The 13,969-nt window shown below is 44.1% G+C and overlaps 1 protein-coding gene across 6 annotated transcripts in view; it reads right to left on the reverse strand.

Annotated features, from left to right (window-relative positions):
- Window positions 1–280: 280 nt before the first annotated feature.
- The window catches only part of LOC137374598 (NXPE family member 3-like), a 53,186-nt gene continuing 39,497 nt past the window's right edge, over window positions 281–13,969 (reverse strand). For all 6 annotated transcript variants that reach the window (XM_068040939.1, XM_068040938.1, XM_068040937.1 and 3 more), the window contains one exon: window positions 281–2,282. In XM_068040939.1, the coding sequence (XP_067897040.1) occupies window positions 1,732–2,282 (551 nt within the window). In that variant the 3' untranslated portion in view covers window positions 281–1,731. The remainder of the gene's footprint in view (window positions 2,283–13,969) is intronic.

Below are 13,969 nucleotides of genomic sequence, written 5' to 3' on the forward strand. Positions count from 1 at the left end.
ACAACACCTTTATATTCCAGGAGTCATGAACAGTTATAGCAGATGACAGCAGGACCCGATAGTGCTTTATGTGGTCCAGCCAAATCCGCCTGTGAATAGCAAAACCAGTTGTCCACCATATCCTTTCATGTCCATGTCTCTTGAATGAAAAAGAGTGGAGATGAGGGCCATTGCAGGGGGAATGGCCAGGTTGAGAGTCAATAATAATTTTAGTCGGGATTAGGGCATCAAAAGTGGAAGGAAGGGTGTGATGACCTTTAATCTTCTAACTCAAGGGAATACAAGACTCATCTATGCAACATAATTTAACCATTTATTCCCAGGTATGATTCTGCAGTAATTCTGCACAGGACCCCTTCCAAGGCCATATATATTCTTCCTGAGGTGCAGTGCCCAGAACTGAACGCTATACTCTATATCATATCTAATCAAAGCTTTATATGATTGTAACATAACATCTAGTCCCCTTGAGATAAAAGCCAACATTGTATTAGCATTTTTAATTATTTTTTTTTAAACTTTCAGTGAATTCTGAACTTGGACCCCTAAATCACTCTGCTTTCCACAGTTTCTAGCTTTTCATCATTTAAAAAATACTCTGTTCTTGCTCTCTTACATCCAAAGTGGATATCACACTTCCTCACATTGAACACCATCAACCACAGATTTTCCTACTTACTTAAAGTCCTTTTACAACTTTCTGCTCCCATCTACACTAATGGTTTTAGTCAGGACGAGGGCATCAAAGGTTGAAGTGAGGATTTGGTTGAGTAAACCAGTTGCGACAGAAAGGTTGTGTTGAGCATGGAAGGGCCAAAGGCTAGAGAGTTACAGGGATTAGACCTAGATTGGAGGTAGTGTTCCTACTCATCAATTCATGATCAAGGTTGCCTACGTACTTCAACCTCATTTCTGTGAGGACAGATGGACAAGAAAGGAGACTCAGGGCATCGTTTCATCACAGGTTGAAGCCTTTAAGTTGGTTCAGACATGGTGGCTGCTTATTTTATTTTGTTCACTTTCTTTCCCTGTTTTTGTGTGTATGGGTGGAAAATAAATCAAGCAACAAATGTTCTCATTCTCTTCACCCACAAATTTTCTCTTCTCCCTCACCAGTCTTTTCATTCTTTGCAGGTTTCTTTCAATGTTCCAATATGAAAGCCAAAGCTGCCTCACTTCTCATTCTCCTTCTCCACAGCTCTTCCCAGTCTCCTGTCTCTCACAATCTTTAGCCTTAGGTTCAGATTCTACTGTATCCTCAGTCTTCAATGCATTCCTTCCTCACTCTCTGTATCCTGGGCTTTCAATTAGCTCTCCTCATTTAACTGAGGCAGTATCCCATTGATAATAAGTGAGGTGGAATTTGTCACACTCCCAGAACCACAAAACACTGTTCTGCTCTCCCTTGCTTTGAACAATGTCCCTCTGCAATACAATAATTAACAATGTACGACAGTTCCTTTAAAGGAACTCCATCACCCTTGCTCCAGTTATAATGGATCATTTATACACAAAAGCAAAAAGCTCATTTGGTTACAATCACAATAAATACTCCCATACGTGAATAATTTAAAAAAACATTTGTTTTGAAAATAGAGTTGAGAACAATGTTGAAAATGTCCATTAATTGAAGGCAATTACACAAATCTAAGAGTTCTGATGACATTGTTTAGATTTTGAATCACATGATAACCAAAAAACCTGGTTTGAACTGATCTAATACAGTATTGATCACTTTTCAGAAGGGCACACATATGAAAGAAACACATCTATTTCATTCTTTACAATGACTTGCCGGGGGTGTAATTCATGTGGCAGGTAATGTGCTATTGTCATTTCCCAGGCATCCACAAATGCCACCTTGATGCCTGTGAACATCTTTCTCATCACTAAATCAAGCTGATAGGAATACCAGTCACTGTTGTAGAGACTGACTTCCCCTGGAAGGGCCTGGACATTGGCAGTCTTTATTACAACCAGTGTATCTGGACTCCTGCCTAGTAACTGTAGAATTGACCTCCGGATATTCTGTAGTCTCCGGATATACACTTCTACTGGAAAAGTGCTGAAATGGGACCATAAGGTGATGGCTATAACTGTGTCTTTTCCTCCTTTAATTTCATCCAGTTCATTTGCAATGTAGTGTAAGTCCTGACTCGAAACAGTGTTGAATCGGATCGGTGGGCCATGAGGACGATATTCTACCATGATGTTGTTTTCCAAGTCCATAGCAAGATGAGGGCCAATATTTTTAGGATTGCCAAGATCAAATATTTTGAGACCTAAAATAGAAAACATAATAACAATTAACATGCTAACTCACAATATTCCTGATGTTAACAGATATAAACTGGAAAGGCACATCATTTCAAACAGCAGAACGGCAAAATGGAGACACAGATTTACCAGCATGCTAATGTAATAGATGAGTAAGAGACATCTTACAGTGGGATCTTGCAGTAAGAACAGCCTGAAACTGGCAAATAAGAGCGTACCTCCTAAATCATATTAGTTTGTTGCCATCAATTTTGTGAATTATTTATTCTTCTATGTTTCTTCATCTTAAACTAATGCATAATTTTATAACTGAGGGACAGGCAGACTGATGACCTGTTCCCAGGGCTCTGCCAATGCTGGTCTATCTGACCTCAAAGTAACAGGCAAGACCAGTGAGTTACTGTGTCAGATTATTCTCTTCCTCCCTCTGAGAAATACTTTTATCCAATGAGCGAGTGGAGATTAGAAGCTCACTCTGTGGAAACAGAAGGGAAAACACCCTGGCGAACATCACTGTTACTTGGGCTATGTTCAATGAAAATTTATTTAGACAGAGTGCGTCCAGGAATTCAATACGTTCCTCATGTCATCTGAGACTTTTCTATCTACGCTAGTTGATCTTTATAGACAAAAAATTGTCATTTTTCCTGCAACTGTTAGTCTGCTTATCCCCCACTTTATAATTCCTTTGTTCTCGGTTTTCCTGCTTGCCTTGCACTCCCTTTTCTCTCTCTCCATATTCCTCGCTTATGCTTTCGTTGTCATTTCTCCTTTACTTTGTCTGCAACCAAGTCTTTTACTGCAATTCTCTTTCCCTTCCATTTGGCTTACTTTTCATACATATCACTTACTGATTTATACACGTCCTATGTTTAAGCATCTTTAAAGCCCAGGACAATCACCAACGTGGCTGACAATATAGATTGGGTCAGATATTGATACGCAGACCAATCAGGGAGACGGCAAGACTGGATGGGGAAAGGAGATAGTGGACCGAGAGCTCCAGCAATGAACATTAATGAGAGAAATTGGAAGCTTGGGCTGGGAGGGAGAGGCCGTGCACAGAGTGAGACAGAGCAGGAATCAGGGCCAGGGGAAGGGACTAGAAGATCTTTGTGTCACTACCAAAATGGATCAGAGCAATTGCTACAACTGCTTCTGACATGTGGGACCCACTGCAAGACATACAGGCGAAAGAAACTTGGGGTCTGTCATAGGGAGGGAGGTTGAAGCCAGGGTCTGGAACCTAAGACAGTGACATAGAAGCAGTGGGGAGGTTGCATCAGAGTTACAGAGCAGTAAAGCTGCCAAGTGTGTTATCGCTAACAAATCCGATGTTGGAAAAGGATAGAAACCTTTTTAATTGAACAGCTGAATTGATTATACCTTTCACATCAGACAATGCATCACACACCCATCACTCACCCATCAGCAACCAAGACTCGGCAAACATTTAGATATTTGGCCTCACCTTCCAATGATGCCAGCCTCACAGCCACCTCTTGCTGTCTCCATACCTCCAATTATTCATCTATGGTAGGCACATCACCTAAACAAGATGCTACAAAATCACTGATATTCTTCCTTCCCTCTATCTGCAGAATAAGGTGGCACGCAATAGAAGGTAGCACAGCAGAAGCTGAACTTTCTAGGGGAAATAGTGCTCCAGATCATGGGGTCAGCTGTAACACAACCTGATGTATCCGGCTTCAAGTGACATTGAGGATAGCCTTATGCCCCTTCTCAAATCCCACTTCCCCTTATCCTGCTATCTGGCATGAAGCACAAGCTGCAGATTGTGTAACCATGAACCTCTTGCTTTCCAATTCACCTCCCCCACCAATCCGTCAACCCTCCCCTTCTGATTTTTCTGCTTTCAGATAGCAAAGAACTGATGCCTGCTCAGCCACAACAGTCTCCGGGAGGAAGAGAGAGCAACAGTGCAGCACTGATGAAGAAGCACCAGAAGAGATACTGGCACTGCATGAACTTTAGAGGCTTGTAGAGAGTCGGGATCAGCACGTGGGCACGGGTAGACTGCAGCCACGCCAGGGGGAAAGGATAGTTCATGTGCCAACTCAGTAGAGGGTGAGGTCACGGACAGGTTCTGCTACAGGGGACTCAGATGAGAACTTCGATGGAGCTGCATACATGAGAATGCTGATGAGGATGCACACCTTGATGCCTGGTGCAATAGGAGGCCTGCCAGACTGCATTCTTCCACTAGGAACATAGGAACAGGATTAGGCCAATTAGCCCCTTGAGCCTATCCCACCATTCAATGAGATCATGCCTGATCTGTGACCTCACTCCATATACCCATCTTTGCCCCATTCCCCTTAATACCTTTGGCTAACAAAAATCTATCAATCACCGATTTAAAATTAGCTATTGATCTCTCATCAATTGTCCTTTGCAGAAGAAGAGTTCCAAACTTGTGCCACAGTTTGTGTGAAGTGTTTTCTAATTTCACTTCTGTAATGTCTGTGTTAATTGTATATCAATTGCATTTAATTGTAGACAGCAGGTGGGCATTAATTGGGGATTCACTTGTGCCCTATAAATAGACACAAACTGAAACTGTGGTTGCTGGATTAGGAGATGTATGCTGAAAATGTGTAACTCTGTAGATAATTGCTTATAAAACGGTGTAAAGAATAGCTCCAGTTCTATCCTTCAACGGGCTTTCTGAAATATAACATGGTAGCAGAGGACAGTTGCCTAAAGGTGCAGGTTGGAAACTAAGAAAGATATTTCAGACTGAAAAGTACAATCCCAATGGCCATTGTGGAAAATGTGAAAAAGCCAGTATACATTGTCAGGATGTGATTACCCTCAGATGTTCTCAGAACCAGAATCTTATGACCAGTGGAACAAATGGGAGATTCTACAGTGACACAAAGAATAGAGGAGTCAATGATTTCCAGATTTCAAAATGGTCCAGATACTGGACATAAGCGTCAATACAATGGAAGGATTAAAGATAGGCAGAATGAGGATGAAAGCACCTTTAGCAGATCTAGCTTTTAGAGCAGAAGACAGAATTGGAACAGCAATAGGCAAATGAATCCCAGGAATGCCCGAGGAACAGTTAATAGATGCTTCAGGTGTGACTCAAAGTATCATTATGCGGTGAACTGTACAAAGCGGAAAGGCAGGGTCCTCAAAAGGACACATGATGAAGAGACTTCTGAGGAAGAAAATGAAAGTAATGATGATCCAAACAAATTATACTGGTCACAAGGAGTTTTAGTCCTGTGATCAATGTGTTAGTTGCAGACTCCTTTAATTAGATAGTGCTTGCACTTCAACAGACTTTGGAACAGATTGGTTAAAATGTTATTTTGATTCACTAAGTAGTAAGGATCGATGCAAGGTTAATAAATATGAAAGTATTACTTGCTTTAGGTTTGGTGATGACAACACATTGAGGTCACCAGAGAGAGTTGTAATGCCACGTAAACTAGCCAGAGTAAGCCATTTTAGCAGTACTGATGTCATCTCTAGTGAAATACCATGCTGTTGAGTAAACCTTCTATGAAAAAGGCACAAATAAAACTTGACATAGAGCACGATAAGGCAATTATTTCTGGCATGTCAGTGGATCTGTAATTTATCCTGTCAGGACCTTATTATATCCCCTTAACAAAACCTAATGTCTCCCATCAGAGTGTCAGACAATTATTAATGACATCACATGATAGCAAAAATAAAGAAAAAAATGCAAACTGCCTTAAATTTACTGAGATAATTTGCTCACCCTACTTGTAAAGGTTAAAAGTCTGCTAAAAGATGCAGATGTGGTTGATGAAGCGTATTAAAGGATAATAGACGAGATTAGTGAGAAGTGTGAAATCTATAAAAAGTATCGGAGGACACTATGACATACTATTATAACCCTGCCGCTGGCATGTGACTTTAACAAGGTAGTTGTCCCATTCCTTTAGATACATGGCAAAGACAAAAATAATTTTTAGTCTACATTGTGTAGACCTGGCAATCAGATTTAGACTTTCTACAATAATACTTAGGAAGGACAAAATTATGGAGAAATGGAGAGGGACTGGACTTGGGGCACCCAACGAAGTTTCTGACTAATAATGGAGAGAAATTTGCCACTGATTAGTTCAGAACCTTGTGTGAAAACATGAGTGTCATGGTCATGAATACCACAGCTGAAAGCCAGTTCAGCAATGGACTCTGTGAAAGGAATTATGCGCTTATCGATGAAATACTGCATAAATGTTTACCTGTTTAACCAGACTACAAGCTGACAACTGCCCTGGCTTGGGCGTTTCATGCGAAGAATTCACTCTGGATGGTTGGAGGATATAATCCCCATCAATGGGCAAAATCCCAAAATGCCTTCTGTGCTGTGTGATAGTTCTTCTGCTCTAGAAGGTACCACAATTAGTTCCAATTTTACTGCACATTTGAATGGTTCACATGCAGGAGGCAGGCTTTCATTAAACCTGAGGTCTGAGAAAATTCAGAAAACACTGAGGCATCGTTATAGGACCATCAGCGACAGAATTTAATTCAGACTATTTGGAAACAGACAGACAGAGACAGACAGAGTTATAGGGAATGGAAATGCCCTGTTAAGGTAATAGGTCATAATGGTAAGATAATACTTATCAAATATGTTCAGGATGATGGCCAAGAAGCGAGGTCCACGGACTGACAGAATGGGGTGAACGAGTGAAGAGTAAAAAAAAAAGCTCAGTGCAAGTACTTCTGGTGAGTCCGAATTTGACTCTTGTGCCAGAAAACAATCGCGTACCAGACAAAGACCCTTTGATAGTGCAAAATGGAGATCTCACTGTAGTAGTCCCGATGGACATAAAAGTGCAAGTAGAGGCTGTAGCTTGAATAGATTACACAATGAAATAAAGGCCACAGAGCAGACCCAGATCATAACTAGAAGTCCTCATGATCGTGAAGTTTTGGTGGCTGCCAATAAACTTGAGGATAAACTAATGAGAGGCAAAACAAAAAGGAATTAGATCGTTGGAGAGAGTTTGGAGTTTATTCTGAGGTACCCGAAAACGGACAGTCAGCTTTGTCACATAGGTGAATCTGTACTGAAAAAGTCCTTGCAGATGGGATCTATAAGGCTACAACGAGGCTAGTTGCTAGGGGTTCGATGAGCAACTGGGTGATACAGAAGTTAGAATGGACTCTCCCACAGTTGAAAAAGTAACCTTGAAAATCCTTCTTGCTCTTTTGGCCACATATTCGTGGGATTGGAGATCACTCGAACAAAAGCCGCATTTCTGCAGAGCAATACTTTTCAGAGAGGAGTGTTTCTGAAACTACCTGAAGAGGCAGCAGAAGCAGAAGGAAAACCATGAAAAACAAATGCCTCTATGGCCTGAATGATGCCTCTATGGTGTATTATATTTTGGTGAGATCGGTTTTGCTGAAAATATGTTGTGTTCAGCTGAAAGCAGATCCTGCTATATTTTATTGGTGTCATGAAGGAAAACTTTCAGGCATCTTCATAATGCATATTGATGATGTCTTATGGGATGATACTGTGGAATTTGAGAAATACATTATTAATAAGATTAGGGTAGAATTTAAAATTGGAAATGAGGCTTGAGGCATTTAAATATATTGGTTCGCCTCTTAGGCAGAGTAGGTCTGGGATAACTTTAAATCAACAATCCTCTGTCAAGAGTGTTACTCCCATCCCAGTTACTCATATTATGTCATTACAGAAAGATAATGTTATATTTAAAAAGAGACAAAAGAAATTGCGAAGCTTGATTGGTCAGTTGCATTGGTTGGGCACTCAGACCAGATGCTAGTTTTGATGTGTTAAAGTTAAGCACTGCAATGAAATACCCTAAAGTTGTGGAATATTTTAAGAGCAAATAAAACATTAAAAAATTAAACCTGGAGAAATGCCTACTTAAGTTACCATCCTTCAGTGACCCAAATAACATGAAACTAGTTAAATTTTGCAAGATTCAAATGCTAATCTTCCTGATGAGCATTGTAGTCCAGCTGGTTTCATAGTATTTCTTATGGGAGAAAATGGGAAATATTGTCCTTTAGCTTGGGAAATTAATAAAAAGGGTTGTTAAAAGTACTTTCGTTGATGAAACACTGGCTCCTGTGGAGGCAGTGGAAATGGGTGTCTGAGATCTTATTTGTCAAAAAGAGTAATCATATTCTATACAATAGGGATACTGAAGATTGTACATCCATTGAATGTTACGTAGATAATCATTCACTGTGGGATAATGTACACTCTCTGGAAAGTGTAAGGGAAAAAAAGGTCACAATTGACCTTGCTGGCTTGAAACAAGTGCTGGAGAGTAAGAGAATCTCCAAAATTAAATGGGTGGATGCAAGTCATTAACTGTCTTTGATTGTTTTCCAAAACGAAATACATGTACAAAGAAATTGTTAGGGGTCCTAGAAGAGGGAGACTTCACAATGTCCTGGTAAAACTGGAGTCAATGGGAATCAGGGGGACAGCTCTCCACTAGCTGGAGTCATACCTAGCGCAAAGGAAGATGATTATGGTTGTTTGGAAGTCAATCATCTCAGTCCCAGGACATCACTGCAGGAGTTACTCAGGGTACTGGCTTAAACCCAACCTAATTCAGTTGCTTCATCAATGACCTTTCCTCCATCAGAAGGTCAGAAATGGGGATGTTCACTGTTGATTGCACAATGTTCAGCACCATTCGCCACTCCTCAGACACTGAAGCCGTGTCCAGATACAGCAAGTCCTGGACAACATTCAGGCTTGGGCTGATAAGTGGCAAGTTATATTCGCGTAACACCAAGTGCCAGGCAATGACCATCTCCAACAAAAGAGAATCTAACCATCTCCCCTTGATGTTCAATGGCATTACCATCTCTGAATCCCCATTATCAACATCCTGGGGGTTACCATTGACCAGAAACCGAACTGGACCACCCACATAAATTCTGTGGCTACAAGAGCATTCAGAGGCTGGGGATTCTGTGGCAAGTAACTCATCGCCTGTCTCCCCAATGCCTATCCACCATCTACAAGGCACAAGTCAGGAGTGTGATGGAATACTCTCCACTTGCCTGGATGGGTAAAGCTCCAACAACACTCAGGAACCTCAACACCATCCAAGACAAAGCAGCCTGCTTGATTAGCACCCCATACACCATCTTCAACATTTACCACTGCGCATAGTGGCAGCAGTGTGTACCATCTACAAGAAGCACTGCAGCAACTCACCAAGGCTCCTTCGATAGCACCTTCCAAACCTGCAACCTCTACCACCTAGAAGGACAAGGGCAGCAGATGCATAGGAACATCACCACCTGCAAGTTCCCATCCAAGCCACACACCATCCTGACTTGAAACGATATCGCTGTTCCTTCAGTGTCGCTGGGTCAAACTCCTGGAACTCCCTTCCTCACAGCACTGTTGGTGTACCTACAACCCAAGGAATGCAGTGGTTTAAGAAGGCAGCTCTTCACCACCTTCTCAAGGGCAATTAGGGATGGGCCTAGCCAACGACACCCACATCCCAAGAAAACAATAAAAAATGTTTTGAAATTTTGGTTGTACATATAATCTTTAATTTTTGAGAAGGGAATCTGTTAATTGTATATTAATTGTGTTTCATTTTATGCAGGTGCTGGGCATTCACTTGGGCCACTATAAATATAGGCACAATCTAAAATTGTGTTTTCTGGCTTAGGAAGTATATGCTTGTTATGTGTAAAAATAAATGCTTATAAACGGTGTAAAGATTGGCTCCAGTTCTATAATTCACCAACATTTTCTGACTATGGTCCCTCATCCTAGACTCCCCAACTATCAGAAATAGTTTCCTAATCTACCCTATCTGTTTCCCTTAATATTTTGAAAACTTCAAACAAATCATCTCAACTTTCTAAATTCCAGGGAATACAACCATAATTAGTTTGATCTCTCCTCAAAGCTTAACCTTTGGAGTCCAAATATCATTCCAGTAAATCTATGCTACACTCCCTCCAAGACCAACATATCCTGTGTGTTCCCAGAATTGCTCACAATACTCCAAGTGTGGTCCAACCAGGGCTTTGTACAGCTGAAGCATGGCTTCTACCCCCTTGTATTAAGACTCCTTGGACTTCCACTTGTTTCTAACTTTTCACCATTTTAGAAAGTACCCTGTTCTATCCTAGTGGAAGAACTCGCATTTGCCTGCATTGAACTGTGGGTGGCACAGTGGCGCAGTGGTTAGCACCGCAGCCTCACAGCTCCAGGGACCAGGGTTCAATTCTGGGTACTGCCTGTGTGGAGTTTGCAAGTTCTCCCTGTGTCTGCGTGGGTTTTCGCCGGGTGCTCCGGTTTCCTCCCACATCCAAAGACTTGCAGGTGATAGGTAAATTGGCCGTTGTAAATTGCCCCTAGTGTAGGTAGGGAATATGGGATTACTGTAGGGTTAGTATAAATGGGTGGTTGTTGGTCGGCACAGACTCGGTGGGCCGAAGGGCCTGTTTCAGTGCTGTATCTATAAATAAAAATAAATAAATAAATAAAACTCCATTTGCCAAAGTTTTACCACTGTCAAAGAGCATGGTGGAGTCTGGCTCCAACATGGAAGAGGCATCACGCTGAGCTTGGAGCCCATTCTTTCCAGCATGGAAGTGCTGGCCAGCTCCATGACAGCACTTGGTGGCCCACTCATGATGCGGCATCTGGTGGCCGCTGTCTCAGTTTCCAATGCTGCACAGGCAGAAGCCACCCAACGTCTCAGTGCTACAGTGGAAGCTCAGACAGACATCATGAGATCCATGCTTCCTGCCTTGCAGGTTCAGAATGCTGCCATCATAACTCCAGATCTCAGTGCTCAAAGGGGCAGTCCAGCCATCTGTGCTCCAACAGACTACAAGGATTGGTGCTGCCTCGTAGGAGTGGCAGTGGCACTATCGAGCACAATCCTGCTGCCCTCCCTCAGGATGACAGCATTCATGCTGCCACCGCTGCCACTCTACAATCTTTTGGATAGCTGCATGGCTTTCACTATACGCCTATTATCCTCAAGTGGTCAGGGGCAGGTGGAGAGTCATCAGCCAGGTGTCTCCGAGCAGTCATCCTCTGGTCCCTCTTGGAGGCACAAAGATGGCAGGATCAGCAGACTGTCTCAGAATGAAAGCATCAAGGCTGCTGGCAGGACAGCGGGCATTCACCGACATATTGCTTTTGTGCACAGTCGCACACAAACTGCACGCTGATGGAATGGTAGCCCTTGCGGTTCCTCTACCTCTCTCTCCACTGACATAAGGGGCCTGCAAAGCCAGGTGCGCGCAGTCAGTGGCTCCCTGCAGCACTGGGAATCCCACTATCCTGTCAAATCCATGTGCTTGCTCATATTGATGCTCCCTGCTGAGAGAGAACACAATGAAATAGTCTCACTTTGCATATAGATCCTCCATCCTGGATGCAAAGATGGGTGGCGCAATGGGAGATACTTACCATGTTGTTTGCTCCTTCCTGGAATGATCTGGTCACATAGCAGGTTAACATGACTGTGAACTTTATGGCCACTGGCAATGGCCTCCCTGCTCTGAGACTGCAGGCTCTCTTGAAGTCTGTGACCACCTCTTTGTTGAATCTGAGTTGCCTCAAGCATTGCTCCTAGATGAGGTGAAGGTTTGAGAAATTCTCTCTGAAAACCTGTGGTGGGTGTGGCCTTCTGCAGCTGTTTGGCGTCGCAATCCGACCGCTGATGATGCCCGCGGCACATGCGTGGCATGCCCTTGCTAGCGCCCTTCCAAACATGGGATGCCACACAGGCTGTGTCAGAAGTGGCCGGACATGTGGCACGCACTTTTGCAGACGTCAAGGCTTCTGCAATACCTTCACCAGCAGTGCTACAGAGGCCGATTTCACAGCCTCTTATTATGACTGGTAACAAAATATGAAACATTATCTGAATCTCTGAGCTGAATTTTATTTCGGCAATGGGGATTCCGGCGACGGAGCAGAAGGCAAAGGGGCGACCTCACCTCAGCCCTCCATCGGTCCCCTGGCCGAATTCAACAGCAGGCCGGCAATTAACTGCCCGCTGTTGGGGTGCCGTCCCTTTAAGGAACACAATTCCGTTTCTAGAGCTGTTGGCCAGAGGGTCGGCAGTTCAGCAGCACAACCAGGAGCAGTGGCCACTGCCAGTACTGCAGGAGGCCGGAACAATGAGAATGGAGGAATCCCTCCAACCAAGGTAAGTGGGGTCGGGGTCGCCGGCGCCAGTCAAGTAGGCCCCAGCGTGGGTGGGGGAGGGGTGCCGTTGGTGGTTGGTGAGGACTGGAGGAGTGGGTCTCACCGCCAGAGACCCTCCATGTGCCATGGATTGCCCCCAGGAGAAGAGGGACACATAGTCAAGCTCGCTAGGGGGCTGTCACGTCTCAGCTGGTAGCATCTCCATGCGGCAGAGGACCCCTCCAACTTTGGCTAAATGCCAGAAGCGGGAGGCAGCCCTGAATTGGCCCTAAATGGACCACTTAAGTGGCTTAATTGGCCTCCCAATGGACTTCCCATTCGCCATAGTGCCCGAAGGCGGAATGGCATAGGATAAGGACAAAGTCAGGCATGCTGCATGACGCCACCGCACACCATTTTGTGGGCCCCTCTGCATCCCAGCTGGATAAAATCCAGGCAATCTGTCTTTGCAAGTTGACATTGTTAGAAATGTACTGACATTGAGTTTCTCTAGATCACTTTGAATGCAAAGGACCTCAATTAGATTTCCAACTTGAAGAGATATGCTTTTCCACTTGGACAAAATTGTACTAATAAATACTTGAAGTTGTGCACACTTGCATACTGTGGCATTTCCCTTTGGCTAACAGATGATAGCTGAAGAGAAATATATTAGGGAAGACTGCTGGAATTTTGCCATCATGGTTGAGGTCCCACCGCCGTGGCCAAAAGCGGGAGGCGACCATGCTTAGGCAGGCAGCGCGGTCTATAGTAAAGACGGCAACGCTCTCCCAAGAGCTGCAGCCCAATCAAAGAGCCAGAAGCTCAGCAGCTCTATCACTAGCAGCGGCCATTGCTGAGGTTCCAGCTGCAGGTTTATGAGGAAGATGGCAGCGTCATTGCTATTGTTGGCGGGGGGGGGGGGGGGTTCATTGGATGGATAGTCTCACCACGAATCATTGGGCTCCCCTCCAAGGTAGTCACAACGCCCGTCAAGGTGGGAAGGGACCCTTAATTGGCCACTTAAGTGGCTCAACTGGGCTCCGGGCAGACAGCTCATCTGCCACCTTTCCCACCACTGGCAAAATGGCATGACAGCAAAAAGATGTCAGACAAGCCCTCCGACGCCATTTTGCCAGCCTTCCCACTCTCCACCTCCCAGCCCATCGCCAAAGGGCTGGTAAAATTCAGCCCAACCTTTCAGGCACCCGTCCACTCTAGAGCTGGACGGAGCAGCATTCTCGAAGTGCAATGTTCCTGCCCAGGCCCAGCACTGTACATGACCCGTGATCCCTCAGCCTGGCCCACGCCAGGCCTGCAACTGGATATGATGTTCCACAATCAGGGCCTTCTCATCCCTGATGAGGCATCAAAAGCCACAAAACATCAAGGGTATACAAAAACTGGAGAACTGAATGTTACTTGCCTGTCTTTGACCTGCCCCTGCAACCCCCCGTCACCCCCCCACCCCCCACAACTGTCCTTCTGATCAGTTGGGGTCCGAGG

This window comes from Heterodontus francisci, chromosome 10 (assembly GCF_036365525.1).
Source record: "Heterodontus francisci isolate sHetFra1 chromosome 10, sHetFra1.hap1, whole genome shotgun sequence".
NCBI lineage: Eukaryota > Metazoa > Chordata > Chondrichthyes > Heterodontiformes > Heterodontidae > Heterodontus > Heterodontus francisci.